Source organism: Phalacrocorax aristotelis, chromosome 1 (genome assembly GCF_949628215.1).
Source record: "Phalacrocorax aristotelis chromosome 1, bGulAri2.1, whole genome shotgun sequence".
Classification (NCBI taxonomy): domain Eukaryota; kingdom Metazoa; phylum Chordata; class Aves; order Suliformes; family Phalacrocoracidae; genus Phalacrocorax; species Phalacrocorax aristotelis.
The window spans coordinates 2,064,608-2,085,789 of NC_134276.1; the positions used below are offsets into that span (position 1 = coordinate 2,064,608).

Below are 21,182 nucleotides of genomic sequence, written 5' to 3' on the forward strand. Positions count from 1 at the left end.
GCTTAAAACGGGGCTGGCGGGGCCCTTGGCTGCGGCGGCCCCTTCGCGAATGGAGAGCCGCTCATCCTGCGGGGCTGGAATTTGGGATGCAAGGGAAGGAGCCGCCCCGCCAGCGTGACCGCGGTCCTCTCGCACGGCAATGGAGCCGCGCTGGGCCGGATTTCTTGGGCAGCTTTTTCCCTTTAGCGTCTCTTCAGGGTCGTCACGCTGTGGTCAAAGGCTGCCAGCGGGACCCCGCGGTGCCGCGACTGCGTCTGGGTGCTCGAGGTTTGCTCAAGCCCTGTTTTTTCAAGAAGCCAGAGGATGGTTTTGAGTTTTTCAGTAGCCCGTCCCTCCCCTCGAGCTGCCCTCAGAGCTCCCGGTTGAAAAGGAAAGGAGGAAAAGGGGATGTGGGAGGAGATGAGGGAGCTGGTGACACCCCTGCGCACCTTCCCACCCCCTGGAGATCGCTGAGGATGAGCAGCCCCCTCCTCATCCTCACTCACCCACAAGCTGGGTCTCATTTTTTGCTGCCTTTATTAGACTGCGGATAGCTCTTTCTTTTTCTTTTCTTTTTTTTCTTTCCTCTCCAAAAATCGATGCGGTTGACGGGAGCGGGTTTGCAGCAGCAGGGATGCAATGGAGGCTGGGGGAGGATGAGGATGGTGTTTTAGGTCATCCCGATCCCCCATCAGGCACAGGGATGAACTGACCAGGGCTTTAATGGCAAGAGCGGTCTGGGGCGCTGGTGTCACTGGGGTTTGGTGGTTTTTTTTTTTTAATCTAGCTGTGCTTTTTATTTGTAATTCCTGAATTTGTTTAATATTGATGGTTTCTCCAGGATAAAATCGTGCCTCTAAGGGCGATGCTCGGCAGCTGTGCCTCTCCCCCTTCCCTCAACGCCTGCCTTGTGCTGCCCAAAAAGGTGAGCTGCCCCTTGTTGCCTGGCCTTGGGGCCACCCAAAGGGACCAACCGCCCCAAACCCGAATCCCTGCTTCGAAGATGCCGGCTTGGCTGCCAGAAAGGATCCCCGCTCCCCAGGGAGAGCTGCCCTTGTCCCCAGCTGATTCCTCCCCTTTCCCCCAAAAAATCAGGGTGAAACTCAAGGTGCTGCCTGTCCCTCCCTCCCCCTGCCGCTTGGCTGGGGAAGCTGTTGATATTCCCAGGGCTCTTCCGAGCCCCAATTCCCAGGGGTTTAGCCCTAATTCCCAGGGGGTTTCACACTGTTTCTCCGGCTGGCCCAGGCCCAGGGGACCGGTGCGAGGCTGGGAGGGGGTGGAATTTCTGCAGAGTTTTTCAGCCCCCTTAATCTTCAACGTAACTTGCCTCTCGAGCATCTCTGGGTTTGCTTCTCTGTCGGCATTTGCTCTGGTGCTGGAGCCTCATCCCAAAAAAGCCCTTACAAAGTGGCTGTGCTGCGGCCTTCAAAGCCAGGGCTGTGAGAAAACCTCAGCCATCTCCCCAGAACAGCTCTTTGGAGCAGCACCTGCTCTCCCCCTCTGTCCAAAAACCCAGGTATTTCTGCAGCCGCTTCCCTGCAGAGATTTGGGGTGAGAAATTGAGCTGGGTTTTGGGGCTGGGCCATTGTGCCCTCCCCTCCGCCGACAGCCCCGGCAGCTCCCCAGGCCCTTTCTGGATGGGAATCGGATGCTGTGGGGTTTTGGGGTGGGTTTTGGGTGTCTCTGAAGCACATGGGGGTTATTCAGTGCAAAAGCTGGAGCTGGGTGGAGGATGTGGGGTGGGTTTGGGGCTGGACCTCTGTCCCCAGGGTGAAGGGTGCCAAGCAGGCTGTTTTCGGGAGGCCGAGGGTGGCTCAAGGCGCGTACAAAGCCAGGGATGAGTTAAACGAGGCTGGGGAGGCAAAGGGGGCAGTGTCAGGGGGCTGCGACCCAGCTTGGGGGGGCCGCATCCCCCAGGAGGAGAGCACGGGGCTGCTAAAACCAGCACGGCATCCACATGAAGGAGCCCAGGGCAGCGCCCGTGGCGGCGCCCGCCAGCAGCCCCAAAGCCATCTGGTCCCCAGAGACGCGGTAGGGATCCTCCCGCACGATGACGTGGGTCACCCCGGGAGCTGCAAGGCAAAAAAAAAAGAGGGGTGAGCTGGGGGATATCCCGCCGACACCCCTGTGCCACCGGATGGGGCCACCCACCTCCGTACTGGTGGCCGTAGTGGCCGGAGCTGATGTAGGCGGCCTGGTGGGAGTTGAGGGGCACCGTCTGGTAGTAGTCGTCGTCGTAGGGGTCGTAGACGTGCACCTGGGAGCGGCGGGAGCGCAGCGTGAGGCCGGTGCCATGCCTCAGTGTCCCCCGTGTGTGATGGGGCCCTGAATCGCTTGGGTTCCCTGGCACGGCTGCCAGCACGGCCAGGAGTGTCTGAAACGTCGGGGGCAGCCTTTGCTCAAGCACCTGCCTCACCTACCTGTGCTCAGGTCATCTTAAACTGTCCCCCATCATCTTAAACTCTGCCCTTCCTGTCACCTAAACTGCGTCCTATCACCTTAACTCTGCCGGCCTTCCCCTTAACTGCCACTGAACGGGGTCACCCTCGGCTCTGCCACCTTCCCTCGCGGCGGCACCACGAGCGGACTGCTCTGTCACTAACGCTCCTCCACCTTCTTCCGCGCCTGGCTCCAGGGGCTTCAACCCCTGTGGCCTGAGGCTGCCTGATGGGTGCAGGGGTCTCGGGGGGCCACCCCGACCTTGTGGGGCCACCCTGGCCAACCCCCACCCGAAGCCCGTGCCGGGACGGTGCCCCTCTTTTGGGGGACGAAGCCTCACCGGGGTGGATTTAGCCTCCAGCACGGCCATCTTCCAAGCACTGCAAACAAAAGAGAGGGACCTGGTTTTGGGGTGTGCTTGGGGGGGTCAGAATTGTCCCTGTGGGGGGACCTGCCTGGGCAGCGGCTCAGCCGGGCACACGCGGTGACCTGGAATTTTTAATTCCCTGTTAGCCAGCCCTGGGCTGGGAGGTACCCGACGCCACAGGGATGGCCTCAAGGCTAAACCCTCTACCTGGGAATGGCCCTGGCTGAAACAAGGGGGGAGGCGGGAAAATGGTGTCTAAATTTGGGGGGGGAAAGTGGGTAATGGATGAATTTCCATTCAGCCGGGGTCGAGCTCAGTTGATCAAGTTCGGCTTGGCCACAGCTGAACGTCTTCCTCCATTCAAGCTCAGCTGAAGGCTTTCCACTTTTTTATAAATTTTTAAAATTATTATTAAAATTCAATTTTTGGAAAAATATCCTTATTTTTTATAGGAATAAATAGAAGGGGAATGGTGCTAAAAGTGGGTATTTCCTCCTGCTGGGCCTGGCCTTAAGCCAGTAAAGACTTTGCTTTCATACTGTTTATCACCAAATACCGATGAAAACCCTTCCCTGGTGATCCTCGGTCAGGCCAAGAGGTGATTTCTGATCCAGGAGGGGAACCCCTGGCCCGCTTAAAAATGGCTGCTTTTGGCTCCGCATTATTGAGCGGGAAACCCAAATCCCCCCCTGCACCTATCACCCCGCGGGCGAACGCGGGTGTGTGAGGAAACAAGGGGGGTTTAGCCAGGGGTGGGGGTGGGATGGGGCTCTGGCACGGCCCAGGCTCGGATAATTGGGATGAAGAAGCGGCTGAGGGGATTTTGGTGCCGCGGCGGCGGGATTTCAGCTTACACGGCGTCGTCCTCGCTCTCGGCGCACAGCGTCGTCTTGGAGCCGTCCCGCAGCACGACGGTCAGCAGGCAGTCGCGGCTCTTCCCCTCGGGCGGCTGCACGTCTGGGAAGGGAAGGGACAGGACCCAGCCTCAGCAACGGAGGTGCCCCGGAGACCCTCCCTGTCTGCCCATGGAGCCTTTCGGGAGAGGGTCGGCCTCCGAGTTACCTCCGGCACCAGCGCTAATGGATGCAGCCATTAAAAAGCTGTGGGAGGCCGGGCTCGCAATTTGGGTTTAATTTCGGCTCAGTCTCTGTTCGCAAGGTACGGTCGGGGTCTCAAAGGTTAAAAGCTGATGCGAGCGAAGAGCCGACGCGCAGAAGCTTCCACCCCCGTGGCAGAATATTGCCAAAAATCTCGGCCGAGCTGCGTTCGCTCTGAATCTGCTGGATTGCAGCAGGCACCCGAATTTTGTCGAAGCGCCGGGGTTGGATTGTGAGCAAGAACAAAGTCTTAAATCCACGAGGACTCGTTTGACACGTGCCCCTTCCACCAGCTCAAAGCTCGGTGGGACCCTCTGAGGAGAAACCTTTGCCTTCTCGCTCCCGCCGCCGCTACTCGCGGCCCAAGAAAGGCGCTTTGTGCAGCGGCCGTGGGCTGCCGGGGCCGAGCCGAGCGCTGCTTTGTTCTCCTTGTTTGTGCGAGACAGCGAGGGATGAGTCAGGGCTGTGGGATCGTGTTTTGAACCAGCACAAACCAGGAGAAGTTTCTCCTTCCCCGTGTGGAAAAGCAACAGAAGACGCAACGTGCAGCTGGTGGATGGCCTGGCGTTGGCTGGGAGCTGGAAAGGGGTGAATTAAGCAGCCTGGGTATTTTTGGGGGTGTTCTGGGCGGGCAAGAGCATGTTTCAGACCTGCAGAGCATCAATTAAAGGGGATGCAGCCCCCCAGAGGGACGGGGATGCGAGGCTTTGCTCACCTCCACACTCGCGGCCGGTCCTCACGTCCCGGCAGCTGTATTTGACGTGGATCCGGCCCTCCATGTCGCGCTGTGTCTCATCGTGGTAGTAAACCAAGCTGCCGTCCAGGTAGAGGACGAACCAGTTTCTCTTCCAGCGGCGCAGGATGGAGCCTGCGGGGAGGGGGAGGAGGTGAAGGACCCCAGGGAGCCTGGTGGGATAGGGCCGCAGCGCTGACGAGACCACCCCCCCCACCCCCTGCAAGAGCTGCTGCAGCCCGCAGGGCGCCCATGCCTGCCAGGAGCATCTGGGGCAGCATGACCAGGTGGCTTTAAATTAAAAAGAACTGCCAAAAAGCCATCAGGGCACCTTTGGTGCCGCCCTGCTGTGCGCACGGGACCGGGTCCAGCCCCGGACGCGGAGCCGCGCGTCTGTTTTTGTGGCAGAAGGCCCCTCTCTCCTCTTACGTAAATCCACGAGCGGCTGAGCTGCGATTTCCTCGCTGCCATGGATTAATAATCCGCCCGGGTCGGGGCCCAGCCTCCCCCACGCCACCTCCCACCATCCCGTAGCCAAAATATCTCCAGGTTTTATTTTTTTGGGATGGGGCTCCCAGCCTGGGCAGCTCAAGGGTTGTACTTACTCTGCCGCCAAAGCCAGCCGCTCTTCACCAGCGCCATGGCTGCGGGAGCGGTTTCCGGACCTTCTGGCATGGGGAAAAATAACGGGGTTAAAATAGCAGCTCCCACCTCACCTGTCCTGCAGCTCTGGGAGCGGAGCAGGACGGGGATTCACCCTCTTTTCCCCCTTTTTTTGGGGGGGGATGAGGGTTAATCGGGGTTAGGCAGACGTGGGGTTTCATCGGCGGGGAATCATGGTGAAGGCAGGGAGGAGGAACTCCCACCACCTTTCTTTCTGCCTTTAATCTCATTGGGATTTAGGGATTATCATCCCGTGGAGGTAAGCAGAGAAATCCGGGCCCTGTGTGAAAACAGGCACTGACTCCCCACGGCCCCGGTAACTTTCCACGGCAAACAACAGCCACGCTGGTTTGTTTTCCCTGCTTGGATGGAAATCAGTCCTTAACAAGGCCATGAAGTCATCGCTCCCCGGGTCCCCGAGCAAAGCCACCACCCCGGGGCCAGGCAGGTGCAATTCCCCAGCCACAGCCCCCCCCAAACTGCCCATCACCCCGCGACCCCAGCGCCCTGATGATGGGGGCGCAGCGCCCCAGGACCCGCCTGGCTGGGTCCTTTCGTGGTCTGGGGTTACGCCGAGGCACAGATCCTTCCCCCCAACACCTCCGCACCTCGGTACCCGCGTTACCCAGTGCCCGAATCCCCAGGTACTCGCATCCCCCCGGTACCCACATCCATCCAAAGTCACACCCCCTGGGTCCCTAGAACCCCGCTGTACCCCCACTCCCCCGCAGCCCCCCGGCTGCAGCCCGGAGCCCCCCGCATCCCTCACCGGGAGGAGGCGGCGGTGCGGTGGGTCCCCGCTGCGGGCTGCGCTCCGCTCCCGCTGCCGGCCCTGCCCGGCCCTGCCTGCCCGCACGGCTCGCCGGGAGCTGTAGTCCGGTACTGGCAGGAGCAGGCAGGGCTGGGTAGGAGCATCCGTAGGTACCGGCCAGAGGGGAAAATACCGCTTTTTAGCGATTTATCCCCAAAAAGCCAAGTAGGTGGCCGGTGCTGGCACAGCTGGGATGCTCCTGGGCTGATTCCACCGGTGATGCCTGTGGTTGATCCAGCCACCGATCACCGAGGAGATGGGATGGAGCAGCTCCGAACCCCATTTTCTACCCAAAACCCCCTTTTTCCTCGGGAGACGGAGCAGCTGCACAGTTGGGAGAAGCCGGGCGATCGAGGGGGTCCAGACTGGGATTAGGGGAGCCGTAAATAACCCCTGTGTTGGTGGCAGAGGCGTCGGTGCCCTCGGGAGGGCTCAGCCCAAACGGGAGCCCCAAAGCCATGCCTGGGGGTCTCCTGCCCCACGCAGTGGTGGAACCGGAGCTGGGATGCTGTGGGGATGCAGGACCCTCCTCCCACGCTGGGAACAGGTCTGAGGAGGTGTTTGTTACCGCAGTGGGATCTTGCCGGAGCAAGCACCGCTGGCAGGAGCATAAATCGGGAGCAACCCACATTTTAAGCACCTGAGTTCTCGGCTGAACTGAATTTCTGGGTTAAAATCAAGGTCTGACCTGGTTCCTGCTGGAGTTAAGAGCAAAACTGTCACCGACTCTGGAGAGAGACGGGCTCGAGCCGCAGGTGCTCAAAGGCTGCAGGGTTGGCAAAGCTTCTGGAGTTGTCGCCACTCGAGACAGCCGAGGCTTTGCAAACCTGTTGGGAGCAAAAAGAAACCTGGGGGTTAGGAGCGGAGGAGAGCTCGGGATGCATCCCTGCGCCCGGTCCTTGGCGTCCGGCTTCTGCCGGGCAGGTTTGGAAATCGTGGAAAATAGGAGACTGAATTATTTGGGGAGATCAAGAGCTAAGAATCACCCAACCCCACTCTTATCTGCTCCCCTCCTCCCACAAAGCAAGGGTTAGCAGGGAACTGCCATGTCTTTTTAGCATCTATCTCCCCATAGACATGCGTGGGGCGTGCCCGGGCAGACGTGCAGGTGTTACCCGCCGCAGCAGGACTTGTGTGTGAGCAGGGAGGCGTCTCTAGCGAGAGGAGCCCGCGGTGGGAGCCCAGAGCCTCTCCCAAAGCCGTTTTTTGCCACCCGGGGAAGGAAATAGGACTTCTCCTACGGCTCCACACGCGTGGTTGAAGCGGTTGGGCCCAGGGAGCACAATCCCCGGCGGCTGGCTGGCTTTACGCGGCTTAAAATACAAGTCAGGTTATTTATAGTCAAGGCTGGGCTGATAATAAAGAAGTTTATTAAGCATCTGGCAGCCCTGAATGCAAAAAACCCCTCATCTATTCCAGCAGGCTTTTCAACGTAAAGCCCTTTCCCCTCCCTCCAGCGCTGGCTTGGCCGTGGCGAGCAGCAGAAGGAATTAAATTAATCCAGCAGCGCACAGGTTGATTGCAGAGGAGTTAAACTGCGATCGCGCCATCGACCGGGGCGCCCATGCGCAGCCCCGCACAGCCCTCTGCGCTGGTTATCGGGCCGCAAAACATCCCGGTCGCGGTAACTATTTGAGATACGCACATTTAGAAATCAGGGGCTGGGCCTGATGCTTTGTTCTGCAATGAACTGATAAAAAAAAATGTTCCCTTAGGAAGGGGTTTGGGCTGAAATTTGGATTTACTCTGGGCTCTCCACCGGCTGCCCCGCTGTAGGTAGATGTACGCCACAGTTCGGTATAAATGGTTCTCAACGATTTTCCGCCGCATTATCGTGAGCGCTGCCACAGGACCTGAATAATTTGTCTCCTCGGTGGCAAAAGGACACGTCACCGAGTGAAATAAATAGGTGGTCTATATAAAATGGTGGCAGATTTTCACAGGGTTGAACAGTCCATCGCGCTGCGCTAACGGGTTCTGCTCGGCCGCGGCGCCCACTCGGCTGGATTAGAGAAGACATTGAGTTTATTCCGAGAAGGAGAGGAGGGAAACAGCAACCACAAAATAATAAAGAAAGCAGAAATCAACCCCACAGGGAGCAAATCACGCGTTTGTGATGGACGGGCTGAAATGGCAGGTGCTGGCGACGGCAAACCGAACATGGCACCATTAAAACATCCCCAAATCGCTCTGTTTCCCTCTGGGGAAGAAAATAATGCTGGCACAGCATTTTGGGGGCTTGGTTGATTTGTTTTTTGCAAACTGGGTTTTTTTGGGGGGGGCGGTGGTGGCTAAATGCAATGCATTTGGGGCACGCTGGGTGGAAACGGTGACACGAGGAGCCGGGAGGTTATTATCATCCAGCAAAGCTGCGCAGGTGGAAGAAGGGAGAGGCTGTAACGTGGGAACAGCCTCGGCCCCTCGCCCAGCGGAGCAAACTCATGGATTTCCCCTTGTTTTCCATAGTAATTGGGTGCTGCTCAGTGAAAGAGATGGAATTTGAAACTCCCAGTTTGTTCTTCCTCCAGCTGGGCTCTGTCGGTGTCTCACCCAGGGGGGTTGTCACAGCAAGAAGCTGTCACAGAGCAGCGGCTCAGCGCCCGGCGGCGATCTCCCCCGTCCTAGCCAAAGCTTTGGGTTGTGGGCATGAAACAAAGGATTTTTGAAACTCTTCCCGTGTCTCCTGTGCTGTAGGAAACCAGCGTCACCCCCCGGTGGGTCTCCCCCATGTCCTGCTGTGGAGGCAGACGGGCAGAAGCTCTGGGGGTTTGGACCCCCTGTGCCCATGCTTGAACATGGGGAGTTTTATCTTTATCCATGATCTGGATGAGGGGATCGAGGGCGCCCTCAGTAAGTTTGCAGGTGACACCAAGAGGAGGTTTAGGTTGGATGTGAGGGAAAATGCCTTCCCTGCCAGAGCGGTCAGGCCCTGGCACAGGCTGCCCAGAGAGGTGGGGGAGTCACCGTCCCTGGCGGGGTTCAACCACCGTGTAGCCGTGGGACTTGGGGCCATGGTTTAGGAGGCCTGGGGGTGTTGGGTTGGGGGCTGGACTTGATGGTCCGAGAGGCCTTTTCCAACCTTAATGGTGCTATGATTCTATGAGAGCTGCAGGTGAGGACACCCCAATGTTTGCTCTCTTACTACCACCCACCTGCTATTGGGGTGGGTAGGTATGAGGTTTGCAGGGGGGATAAACCCCCGCTGTGGGCTGTTAAATACCCCCCAGGAGGCTCCTTTTACTGTACAACATCGGGTGTTGCTGTGGCCGAGCACATCCCATCGGTGCCGCCAGCATCCTCCACCCTGCGGGAGAAACATGTAAGGAGAAATCTTTTTTTTGACGTGGTTTTCACGAAACCACCTCCTCGTCCCCCTCCCCACCCCCCGTCCCAGCCTATCCAAGGGGGGAGAAACTGAAGCGAGCAGCACGGGTGCGACCCTTGCCACCACCGGGACACCCCCGTCCCGATTCTCCAGTTCCAGATTTCATGGACAGACTGTTTGGTGGGTAAGGAATTGGCTGGATGGCTGAATCTAGAGGGTTGTGGTCAATGGCTCGACATCCAGATGGAGACCGGTGATGAGTGGTGTCCCTCAGGGGTCTGTACTGGGACCAGTGCTGTTTAATATCTTCATCAATGATACAGAGAGTGGGATCGAGTGTGCCCTCAGCAGGTCTGCACATGACACCAAGCTGAGCGGTGCCGTTAACGTGCCAGAAGGACGAGGTGTCATCCAGAGAGACCTGGGCAGGCTGGAGAGGGGGGCCTGGGAGAGCCCCATGAGGTTCAGCAAGGCCAAGTGCAAGGTCCTGCCCCTGGGCCGGGGCCACCCCCGGTACCCACACAGGCTGGGGGATGGGGGATGGAGGGCAGCCCTGCCGAGAAGGGCTTGGGGGTGCTGGGGGTGAAAAGCTGGACACGAGCCGGCAACGTGCGCTCGCAGCCCAGACCCCCACCCGTGCCCTGGGCTGCATCCCCAGCAGCGCGGGCAGCAGGGTGAGGGAGGGGGTGCTGCCCCCCTGCCCCGCTCTGGGAGACCCCCCTGCAGCGCCGCCTCCAGCTCGGGGCTCCTCAGCACGGGACAGACACGGGGCTGCTGGAGCGGGGCCAGAGGGGGCACAGAAATGCTCCGGGGGCTGGAGCCCCCCTGCTGCGAGGCCGGGCTGGGAGAGCTGGGGTTGTTCAGCCTGGGGAGGAGAAGGCTGCGGGGAGACCTTATTGCGGCCTCCCAGGGCTTAAAGGGGGGCTGTGGGAAGGGTGGGGGCGACCTCTTTAGCAAGGCCTGCTGTGACAGGCCAAGGGGGGATGGTTTTAAACTAAAGGAGGGGAGATTCAGACTGGATAGAAGGAAGAAATGCTTTACTCTGAGGGTGATGAGACACTGGCCCAGGTTGCCCCGAGAGGTGGTCGATGCCCCATCCCTGGGCACATCCCTGGTGAGGCTGGACGGGGCTCTGAGTGACCTGATCGAGTTGGGGATGTCCCTGCCCATGGCAGGTGGTTGGACTGGATGAGCTTGAAAGGTCCCTTCCCACCCAAACCCTTCTGTGATTCTATGATTCCCCAGGGGGTGGTTTGATGCCGATTGCTCGGGAAACAGTATCACCAGTAAGAATCTTCATGAAAAGCAAAATACTCCAAACAGCAATGAGTTGGGAGGGAGGAAGGAGGGGATGTGGGGACGCGCCCCTGTTGGTGTCAGTCCCTGGGCGAAGACCCCTAGAAATTAACTCCCTACCTCCCAGACACCAGGACTTTCCCAAAACCATCCTTTCCCACCCTAAAACAGGGCTGCTGATCTAAGTTGATGAGTTTGCACCCACCTCGCAGCCGTGTGTCCCTCCTAAAATGTTTTGTGTGAATTTTTCATGGAAAATTAAAAAGCGCCCATTTGCGTTGCTGGAGAAGGGCCTTTTCCCCCTTCCCGGGCTGTGGGGGCCCAGCAGCCCCCTTCCCTAGATATTGAGGGAAAGGGTTTTGGCTTCCCCATGGGTGATGCCGGGGTCTGTGCCCCGCTGCTGCCAGCGCCGGAGGGGGGAGCACGGGGGGTTTTGGGGACACACAGCGGCAGCAGAACGTGCTGCTGGCGGGGCAGGGGGCGAGGGGTGTGAGGAGAGGGGCGTGGGGGACAAGGCCGGGCCCCGGGGCTCTCCCCTCCTACCCCGCCGCGGGCCCGGCTGCTGCAGGCCGGTGGCCCCGCACTCGCCGTTGGCCACCTCCCGGCACCGGCCCCAGGCCCCGGGGACCCGCGGGTCGCCGCCTCACCGGGCCCGGGGTGCGGGATCCCGCGTCCTCCCCTCAGCCCGCCGGGACTACACCTCCCGCCAGGCCCCGCCGAACTACACCTCCCAGCATGCCCCGCTCCCCGAGGGGGGGAGGACTACAACTCCCAGCAGGCAGCGCGGACGCCGGGGCCCAGTCTCCCTCTGCGCCCGCCTTGCGGACTACATTACCCAGCGTGCCCCGCGGCGGCCGGCCGGCGCTGGGCCGCGGCGGGGAGGCGCGGGGCATGCCGGGAGCGGTAGTTCTCTCCGTGCCTGTAACGGTCCCGCTGGTGGTACCCCCCCCTCCCCCCCCGCCGCCGCCGCCGCCGCCGCCCCCTCCCCCCCCCGGCTGGCGGTGCGGGCAGAGGCAGGAGCCGCCGAGCAGCGGGAGGAGGGGGAGAGCGCTGCCGCCGCCGCCGCACCGGCACAGGGGACGCCGCCGCCGCCCGAGCAGCCGCAGGTGAGGGAGGGGGGACGGGACCCCCGAGGGGCGACGCGGGGGGGTTGGGGGGGGGGCGGTGAGGCGGAGGGTGACAGCGGCGGTGGGGGGGTGAGGGGACCGCGGGGGAGGTGGGGGGGGTTTGGCGGCGAAGCCCCCCCCCACCCCGGAGGGGACAAGGCCGGGGGGAACGTGGGGGGGGAGCATCCCCTCAGCACCGGGCTTTGCGTGGCTCCCTCGGCGTGAGGGTCACGCGTGGGGGAAGCCTGAACGGGCGGGAAGGGGAGACCGCCGCCCTGGGGAGGGCGCGACCGGACCCCACCGCCTGTTGTGCCCCCCCCCCCCCGCCTGTTGTGCCCCCCCCCCGCCCGCCTCTTGTGTGTCGTCCGCCCCCCCCCCCAGCCCTGGTGGCAGGCTTTGCCTTCATCCCCACGCAAAATAGCGAGTGGGTTCGATACCCCCAGGTTTGGGCGTGGGGGGACAACGCGGGGAGCCTGGGTTCCCCTCACCCGCCGCCTTTCGGGGCGCGGGGGTCCCGCTGAGGAGCCACCACCGCCAGGTCGAAGCCAAGTTTCACCATCTCTTCGTGCACCAAGAAGGGAAACAGAGCGACGGGGCTCACGGGTGATTTTTCTTTTGCATGTCCAACCCTCAAGTCTCCGGAGATACCGGTGAGGGGTTTTGGGGGGGGGGGGGTGTGTGTGGGTGCACCCCAGAGGTGGGGAGGTGGGGGGATGCCGCCGCTTCGCGGCATTCCCACTGCAAATATCGAGAGGGGCACGTGGGGACGACGACGGCGGGAGCGATACGGGGAATATTAACGAGCCCGCCAGCAACTTCATGGGATGGGAAGGGCCGAGTTGGCAGCCGTCGCCACCATCCCGCTCCCCATTAAAATTAAAAATGGTCCGGGTTTGCTGAGAGGGGGGATGTCAGCGGTGCAACGTCCGTAGCCCGAGAGCGGAGAGCGCAAGGTTGTGAAATGTAAGGTGGCGTTATTTTTCTCTCTCTCTAAAATAGTATTTTCTGTTCATTTTCGTGAAAGGGGTGATTTTGGTTTTTTTTTTGGGGGGGGTGGTAATAATTGCTTGAAGACTTTGTTACACCATGGTTTTCAGGGCGATGAAGTCCAACGCTATGTTGTAGGTTAATAATGCCAAAAAGGTGCTTAGCTTCGGTCCTTTATAGAAATCAGAGGAGCCTTGACATACAGAAATGAAATAAATATTATCAAGGAAAGGTTTTGTACCATGCTGGATTTTTGGGGGGATTTTTCCCCCCCCTTTCTCCCCCTGCACATCACGATGATAAGCTTTCAGGTTATGGCTTGTATTTCCATAGGCTGAATTTCATTCAAAAGGCATTTATTTAGTGCTGAATACTGTCAAATGTAGAAAAATGAGCAGGTTGAGGTTTTTTTTTTTTCTCTCTCTCCCGGACAAAGGCATGTTGTACTAACCAGAAAGAAACCCCAAGTGATTCTATTTATGTTTTAATCAAAATATGATTTAAGATGCAGTGGTGTGTTTATTCTTGCTGCTAAATAGCGATGGAGGAAGCTAGAGCTTTTTTTTTATTTTTTTTATTTTTTTAAAGGAATGTGAATGATGGAAACATCTTTAGGGAAACATTTTGCTGGACTTGATTGCATCAACCGCATTATTTCATGAAATGTTAACTGTGAAGTGGTTGTTGATTAGAACTCAAATTGAGGAGCGACGTTGAGCAATGTAAAGAAAAAGGAAATTAGTAGTAGGAGGCAAAATGCTTTTTTTTTTTTTTAGTTCTTTCTGATTTTGATTTTTAACTGTTTCATGGATTCTCTTGACCTTTATGGTTGAGTACATAAAAAAACCTTCAAGCAACAGCTATGCTCTGAATATTTGTTCTTGATAGATGTATGGAGTCATTAAGAGGGCTGACAGAAGTGAGCAATGTAGTTTTTTGGCTGAAACAGGTATTAAATCTGATTAACTTTTGTCCTGGAAGTTACAAACATCAACTTACCTAGTTACACATCTCAACTTGTTTTTTACCAAAGTAAATGTTTACATTTCTCAGAAGGGGTTTCTCTCCCCCAAATGATGTGCTTATAGTGGGCTTTCATTTTAATGCATGTGTGCTGAGTATTTCAGATATTGTTGTCCAGATGTATGAGGGTTTTTGTATACTCTTTGGTTGATGAAAATTCCTGGCTGTTAGTAAAGACATGCTTTTTTTTTTTTGGCATGGTAGATATATAACCTTTCTCCTTTGGAACAAAGGGATTGGAAACAAAATGCTTCGTGGACTGGGTGCCGTGAAGGTGTGTTAAATTTGTTCAGTAATGGGAAATCTGGCTTGGAGTGAGAAACCTAAATGATACACCAGCATCGTGTCAAAATCCATGTGAAATAACTGGGGCATACGGTCATTTGGGGAGAACATATTGTAGAGATCCTTTCTGATCTTGGGTGATACTCATCTGTTGAATTCAACGGTAAGTCTGCATTGCAGTAGGTGAACTATTTAGGGATTTTGAAACCCCCTCTTTGCAGTGAAGTTTGCATGCTCCCCCGTGTCAGTAACCCACACAGGGGTGACGGGGAAAAACGGGAGAGAAAGGTGATGCTGCTCTCGGTGCTCGCGAAAACGTTTCTCAGGCAAGTGAAAATGCTTCTGAGCAGCATTCCTGCGAAAGGCCTTCAGCACCTCAGCTGAAAGCATAATTAAAATGATAATTAAATTGAGTCTAAATTTAATTATCTGATCTGTCTGGAAGAGCTTGTGCACCTCAGTTTGGACACGTAGGTGCCAGTGCAGCCACTTTAGGCAAGGGAAGCATGTGTTTAATCCAGGTTAGTGTCCCCTTTTGGTAAGTTTTCAAAGGCGACCACCAGGAGGTTGCCACTGATCTCCTCTTCTGGGAAGCAGGACGTTCGCAGCTGGGATGGAGTTCCTGGGTCACCAAGTCCTACCTGCTGTGGAAGCCAGCAATTGTGGCTTAAACATAATTTAATCTTATTTTAAACCCAGGTGTTTTTCTGCTGCTGCCTGTGGCAGAGGAGTGTTTCAGACCTGTATCCTCTGGGAGTCAGAAACCTCCCTGTTTCCACCCAGGAACTCTCTGCTGATTTCCAGCTGTCAGGTGGTTGGTAGTAGTTGATGAGGCTGTCAGAAAGGAAATCCAACTTTTATATCTTCCTTTCTAAGCTCACTTTTTCCTTCAGTCTGGATTCTGATCTTCATCTGTCTTCCAGTCATGCCTTTTGGGCTTGATTGTATCTGCAGAGGCCCCTGATTTCCCTTTCCGCAGCACAAGTGCTCCGTGTACTTTCTGTTTCCTCTGCAATTCATAAAGTCTCTCCTTAAACCGCAGCGTTCTTAACTGTGCATTTCGGTCCCAAATTAGCTCCCCTCGCGCTCGCTGACGTGCGGCTGGATGGCGCTCCGCTCGGCTGGCTTTTCCTGGGGCGGCTGTGGGTGGCTGAGTGCCGTCTCCCCGTGCCATGGAGGTGCTCGGGCTGGCCCTTGTCACGAGGCAAGAGATGTGCGATGTCCCACCAACCTCCTCCCAGCGCTGGTACGACAAAGTAGTATTTGAAGTATCCCCTAGAGAGCTGTGTTATTAGCCAGCGTGCTTGGGGAGGAGCGACTTTTGCATCGCTTTCAAAGTGTAAATGAGTTAATTTTTGTACAGTGCCGTCTTTGAGTTATTTGCGGGTGAAATTCGCCGGCTGCGAAGGAGAGGTTCGTAACTATTTGCCTTGGTTTCGTTTCTTAACGTGGCATGATCTTTCTAATCAATTAGGCTCAACTTCGTTGCTTAAAATCCGTAAGTCATCATGTTCAGTCCATAGAAATATTTGATCCAAAATGATTGAATGAGAAGAGCGTTTTTGTTGTATTCTACAGCATTCTTGCAAACCACGTAAACAGCATTGTTTTGCTGATTTCAAATGCGAATCGATCAGTCCCATCTGACGTTACTGGATTCTTGCGAGCCGTCGTGCATCTCTTCAATAAATAGATGAAGATTTTTGTTTCAGTGGCAACAAATAAAATCCACCTATCCATTTTTTTTGCTCGTTGACGGTCTTTTGGCCCTTTGAATTAAAAAATATTGGCTCTTAATCTGTCACTTTTTAGAACTGGGAATAAATTTTCAAGAATTATTTCCATGCGACTCGACTACCTGCTAGTCAAATGGATGCAGTTCTCCAGAGGTGTGTGAATTGTGTGACCTTGTTGCTCCTTCCACTCGACTGAATCGTTCCGTTCCTATTTTTGTCTTTAAAACATTGATATCACTAAACAGGAGAGGAAAACATCAGTGGCAGTGCTACATTTCTTTATGCAAATTCATGTAAACCCAATTTCTTGAGGAGGTAAGGGTGGTGTGCTCATGCTATCTACCTGCCCACCAGTAATTCTGCACTCCCTTTGTGCTTCGATGCAGATTTCAAAGCGCCGTAGATGTAGAAGACAGTCTAGCTTTATTTTTTTTAAAGTTTTGAGAAAGTTCACTGCTGGGCAGAGGGGAGAGAATAAAATCAGTGCTTCTGCCCGGGGAACAGGGCTTGCAGCAGTTCCCCTTAGTTTTCTATGGTTTGAATCGGTAGCAACAGAAAGAATTGTGCATTTTCAGGGTTTTCTTTCATCGAGAGGCAGGTATGCTTTGCGATGGGCGTCTGAAGCGTGAATCCCAGACCTGTAATTAAGATCCCAGTCAGGGAAGATCCGGCTCTTAAGTTGTATCCACCACTGGCAGATCTTCTGAAATTCGTGGAAGCTCTTGAGTAGGAAGTGACTTTTGAGGAGCACACCATTTTCTGGTCTTGGGCTCTAAACAGGAACATGAATACACACATCTGATTCATTTCCAGATAGATTTTTAATATATAACTTCACTCAAATATGAGCATTTTGTTATTTACCTATTTTTCTAAAACCTCTTTCTTGCTGCCTGAGGTCTGAAAGCAGATGACACGGTTCATCATGCTTGTATTGAAGTAAACCTTGTATTCCTTCCTTCCTTTCCTGCTGGAACCCTGCAGGGAAGTGATGATGATGATGATGGTGTTCGTGGCATAATGCTTTAAATTTCCAAAGAACCGTACAGAGAATGAGGTTCTGTTGAGGATGATGGAGACACACTGTTTTTTCCTCACGGCAAGAGTGGGACTCAAATAATTTTAAAAAAGTTCCTCTGAGTTTCGTTTACTATGGATGTGCTGAAAACCCTGAGCGCTGCAGAGGAATTTCAAGTGACTGTGTGCTTTCTGGGTGGAAAAGATGTGGGCCTGTTGATGCTCTCCAGCAACCCATTTAGGAGGTTATCGCCCCAGGATTTGCAAAAGCTGAAAAACCCACGTTCCTGTCCTCTGTAGGAGATGCCGTTTTGTATTTGGCTCTACTTTTCCCTGGCTTTCCTTACTCTCCTTGAGTGAAACGGTCACCTGGAAAACTGGAAGGTGGGAAAAGTAAAAGTCAGAGCAGAAAAACGAGGTTTATCATAGCTTTTGTACGATAACTTTCTCAATAGGAAGATTAATGCTGAAGTGTATTTGTAGGCTGAACATTTTTGCCTTCTTTGTCTTAGCAAGGGTTAGAGATTTGGGAGGATTATTGAAGACAAGCTTAGAGTATTTTGTGAGAGAAAAAGTACTAAACTGGCAAGAAAAGAATAGATGCCATCATGCCTGCTAGGCATGTCTAATTCTTTGATAAAATGGATAAAGATTGCAGACTGCAGCAAAAGTTAAAATAGACCATAACGTCTCGGGTTCTGCAGGCTGCTTCTTCTCGCTTATAATTTGCTGAAGAACTTAATCAAAAAAGATCTGGCTCTGTTATGGCATTGGACCCTTTAGTTTATCTGCCAGGAATTAAAGCACGATATTTGGGCTTTTGCTTTCTTTGGCGCTAGATACCCAACTCTCTAAATTTGATAACGTGTGAATTTTATCATTTTGATGTTGGAGACGCATCCGGAATCCGAGGGAGAAGTTTTGAGCACAGGCTGCTTTTCCCCCCTTTTAAGTTCTTTATACTTGAATTTGTAGACGACAGCTTGCTTTTTTAATGGATGGAGGGAGTTTATGTGGTTATTCATAACAAACTCCTAAGATTCTCCGCAGTCCCAACAAGCCTGTTGCTGTTCAGTGGGTCATCCTATTCAGTGCACGATTTTGGATTTAATGGCGTTCTGTGCGTGCATATGTGTATATATATTTCCATATATGTTTTACATATGAGACACCTTGTTTTGTATTCATTGACAAGACAGAGTTGGAGGTGATCTCCAGAAAACAACTGGTTTAAATGCCTCTAGGTGGGTACTACCTGGCTGAACCTCATTCTAGAGATACTTGGCCCTAACTGAAGGAAGTCTCCAAGCACGTTTGATCTCCTGCTGTTTAGGTGGACAAAGTAAGATCACTCGTTAGAGTTGCCGATGATGTTTCAACCACGACAAACGTAGTGTCTATACAGACAGGCAGGCTCTAAGGACTTGTCCCCACTGAAGAGTATTTTGATTAAGCTTGTGAGCATTAAAGTGCAATTACTTTGAAATAGGCCCCCATATGAACATTTATGCTGTAGCAGTTTATTCTGCAAATAATTTTCCTCAGTTTCCTGTGTATGTCATCACTTAATGAGACATTTAATGGCTTTTGCAAAAACCTTGGCATTCCACATGTTTTTCAGGTTCAACACTGTGTGATGCAGGCAGCTGGAATAAGGAGGAAATCAGACTTCTTTTAGGCATGCCCTACTCTTGCCCTAGAGTGGCCAGTGCTGTATTCAGAGGGTACTCTCTTGGCCATGAGAACGGGGTCACCTAAATGCTCTCCTGTCGGTCATCCTTGCCTCTTATCGTGGTACAACTAAGGGGTGAAACCAATGCATGGAAAATTGGTTAAAGCACAAGTTTGCTCTTGGTTTGACCTGTATTTGCAACAGAATTTTTGAAGTCTTAAAATGCAGTGCCATAAAATTGAGAAATGGTGGCTGCTTCTTTACAGAATCCCAGACTGGTGGGGGCTGGAAGGGCCCTCGGGAGCCCATCCCGTCCCACCCCTGCTGGAGCAGGCACACCCAGAGCAGGGGCACAGGGCCGCGTCCAGGCGGGGGGTGAATGTCTCCAGGGAAGGGACCCCACAGCCTCTCTGGGCAGCCCGTGCCCCTGCTCGGGCGCCCGCACAGCAAAGGGGTTTCTCCTCATGTTCAGGTGGAGCTTCCCGTGTTCCAGCTTGTGCCCGTGGCCCCTTGGCCTGGCGTTGGGCACCGCTGGAAAGAGCCCGGCCCCATCCTCCTGACACCCACCCTTCAGATATTGATAAGCACTGATGAGACCCCCCTCAGGCTTCTCTTCTCCAGGCTGAACAAGCCCAGGTCTCTCAGCCTTTCCTCACGAGGGAGATGCTCCAGCCCCTGATCCCCTTGGCAGCTCTGCGCTGGCCTTGCTCCAGCAGTTCCCTGCCCTTCTTGAACTGGGGGGCCCAGAACTGGCCGCAGCCCTGCAGGTGTGGCCTCACTGGGGCAGAGCAGAGGGGGAGGAGAACCTCCCTCGCCCTGCTGGCCACACACCTTTCCATGCCCCCCAGGACACCGCTGGCCCCCTTGGCCCCAAGGGCCCGGTGCTGGCTCAGGGTCACCTCGCTGCCCCCCAGCACCCCCAGGGCCTCTCAGCAGAGCCGCTCTCCAGCAGGTCCCCCCCAGCCTGTGCTGGCGCAGGGGGTTGTTCCCCCCCAGGGGCAGGACCCTGCGCTGGCTCTTGTTGAATTCCCTGAGGTTCCCCTGGGCCCAGCTCTCCAGCCTGCCCAGGGCTCGCTGGATGCCAGCACAGCCTTCGGGTGCATCAGCCGCTCCTCCCAGCTTGGTGTCATCAGCGAACTTGCTGAGGTTACGCTCTGTCCCATCATCCAGGTCACTGATGAATGTGTTGACCAGGACAGGACCCAGCACAGACCCCTGGGAGCACCACCAGTGACAGGCCTCCAGCCAGGCTCTGCCCTGTTGATCGTGACCCTCCGAGTTCTGTTGTTGAGCCATTTCTGTGTCCACCTCACTGTCCTCTCATCCCACCCGCACTGCCTTAGCTTGCTTGTGAAGGTGTTATGGGAGACAGTGTCGAATGCCTTACTGAAGCCAAGACAGACAACATCCACTGCTCTCCCTTCATCAGCCCAGCCAGTCACGCCATCGTAGAGGCTGTCAGGTTGGTTAAGCATGATCTTCCCTTCGTGAATCCATGTTGACTGTTTCTGATAACCTTCTTTGCCTCTACATGCCTGGAGATGACCTCCAGGATGAACTGCTCCATCACCTTTCCGGGGATGGAGGTGAGGCTGACTGGCCTAGAGTTCCCCAGGTCCTCCTTCGTGCGGTTTTTGAAGATTGGAGTGACATTTGCTTTCCTCCAGTCCTCGGGCACCTCTCCTGTCCTCCATGACCTTTCAAAGATGGTGGAGAGTGGCTCAGCAAGAACATCCACCAGCTCTCTCAGCACCCGCGGGTGCATCCCATCGGGGCCCGTGGATTTGTGAGGATCCAGTTTGCATAGGTGATCTCTGGCCCAATCCTTCTCAACCGATGGTAAGTCTTCCTTTCTCCCAATTTTTCTTCTCTCCTCTGGGGGCTGAGATGCCTGAGGGCCAGCCTTAGCAGTAAAGACCGAGGCAAAGAAGGCATTCAGTAACTCCCCCTTCTCTGCATCCTGAGTCGCCAGGGCCCCTTCCTTGCTCAGCAGTAGGCCCACTGTATCCCCAGTCTTCCTTTTACTGCTGATGTATTTAAAGAAGCTCTTATTATCCTTGCCATCCTCACCAGATTTAGTTCCAAGTGGGCCTCGGCCTTCCTCGTTGCATCTCTGCACACCTTGACAAGATTCCTATATTCCTCCCACATGGCCAGTCCCTTTTTCCACATACTGTGAACCTGTAGCATCTGAATCCCAGCGGCTCAACCAGGCAGCTAGCTGAGTCTTCTGAATGTGAACTGATCTCATTTGGAAGCTCTGTAAAATATTTATTTCCATAAGATTATTTTCACTGTCTGTATATAACACACACACAAAAATTGAAGTTGTAGAGGAGATACTTGGTTTTGAGTTGGCTACTTCTGTGGCAGCAGATTTACGTGGTGGGCTCAGTAGATAAACATATTGTATCTGTTCCCATCTGAGTTTCAGCTTTTCTTTTGTAATTCCTGGAGTTTGATTTTATGTATGTGTTTGTTAGCATTACCATCAAGGAATAATATCTTAAATTGCTTCAGGCTTTGTAAAATGATGTTGGAATCTTCTACAGCAGATCAGTGTTATCTAGGGGTTTTGCTGGCTTGTGAATCAAAGCCCTCATTTTACATTACGAATAACTTCTGAAAAAAAGGCGCAAAACCCTC

At 54.7% G+C, this 21,182-nt stretch overlaps 2 protein-coding genes across 8 annotated transcripts in view; one reads left to right on the top strand and one right to left on the bottom strand.

The window, feature by feature from the left end:
* Nucleotides 1-499: 499 nt before the first annotated feature.
* On the bottom strand, nt 500-6,116 carry PLEKHB1 (pleckstrin homology domain containing B1). The gene is made up of 7 exons (XM_075109111.1): nt 6,048-6,116; nt 5,221-5,283; nt 4,598-4,750; nt 3,640-3,742; nt 2,759-2,798; nt 2,131-2,236; nt 500-2,051 (listed from the first exon to the last, which is right to left on the bottom strand). The coding sequence occupies exons 2-7, from the start codon at nt 5,255-5,257 to the stop codon at nt 1,915-1,917; spliced, it is 576 nt and encodes a 191-aa protein (XP_074965212.1). The 5' UTR covers nt 5,258-5,283; nt 6,048-6,116; the 3' UTR covers nt 500-1,914.
* A 5,563-nt stretch (nt 6,117-11,679) lies between these two features.
* FAM168A (family with sequence similarity 168 member A) overlaps nt 11,680-21,182 on the top strand; it is a 229,254-nt gene continuing 219,751 nt past the window's right edge. For 4 of the 7 annotated variants that reach the window (XM_075109330.1, XM_075109830.1, XM_075109658.1 and 1 more), the window contains exon 1: nt 11,680-11,816. The gene's annotated coding sequence lies outside the window, so the exon portion shown is untranslated. Of the gene's footprint in view, nt 11,817-12,447; nt 12,467-21,182 lie in introns of those variants that run through there. The other 3 variants (XM_075109416.1, XM_075109910.1, XM_075109500.1) reach the window with 2 other exon arrangements.

Excerpts from the sequence above, each read along its gene's own strand:
- PLEKHB1 (XM_075109111.1), bottom strand. The coding sequence starts at position 5,257 with ATGGCGCTGGTGAAGAGCGGCTGGCTTTGGCGGCAGA. Across the intron at positions 2,799-3,639 it reads GAGAGCGAGGACGACGCCGT|TGCTTGGAAGATGGCCGTGC; the intron begins GTAAGCTGAAAT and ends TTTTGTTTGCAG. Across the intron at positions 2,237-2,758 it reads TGGAGGCTAAATCCACCCCG|GTGCACGTCTACGACCCCTA; the intron begins GTGAGGCTTCGT and ends CGCCGCTCCCAG.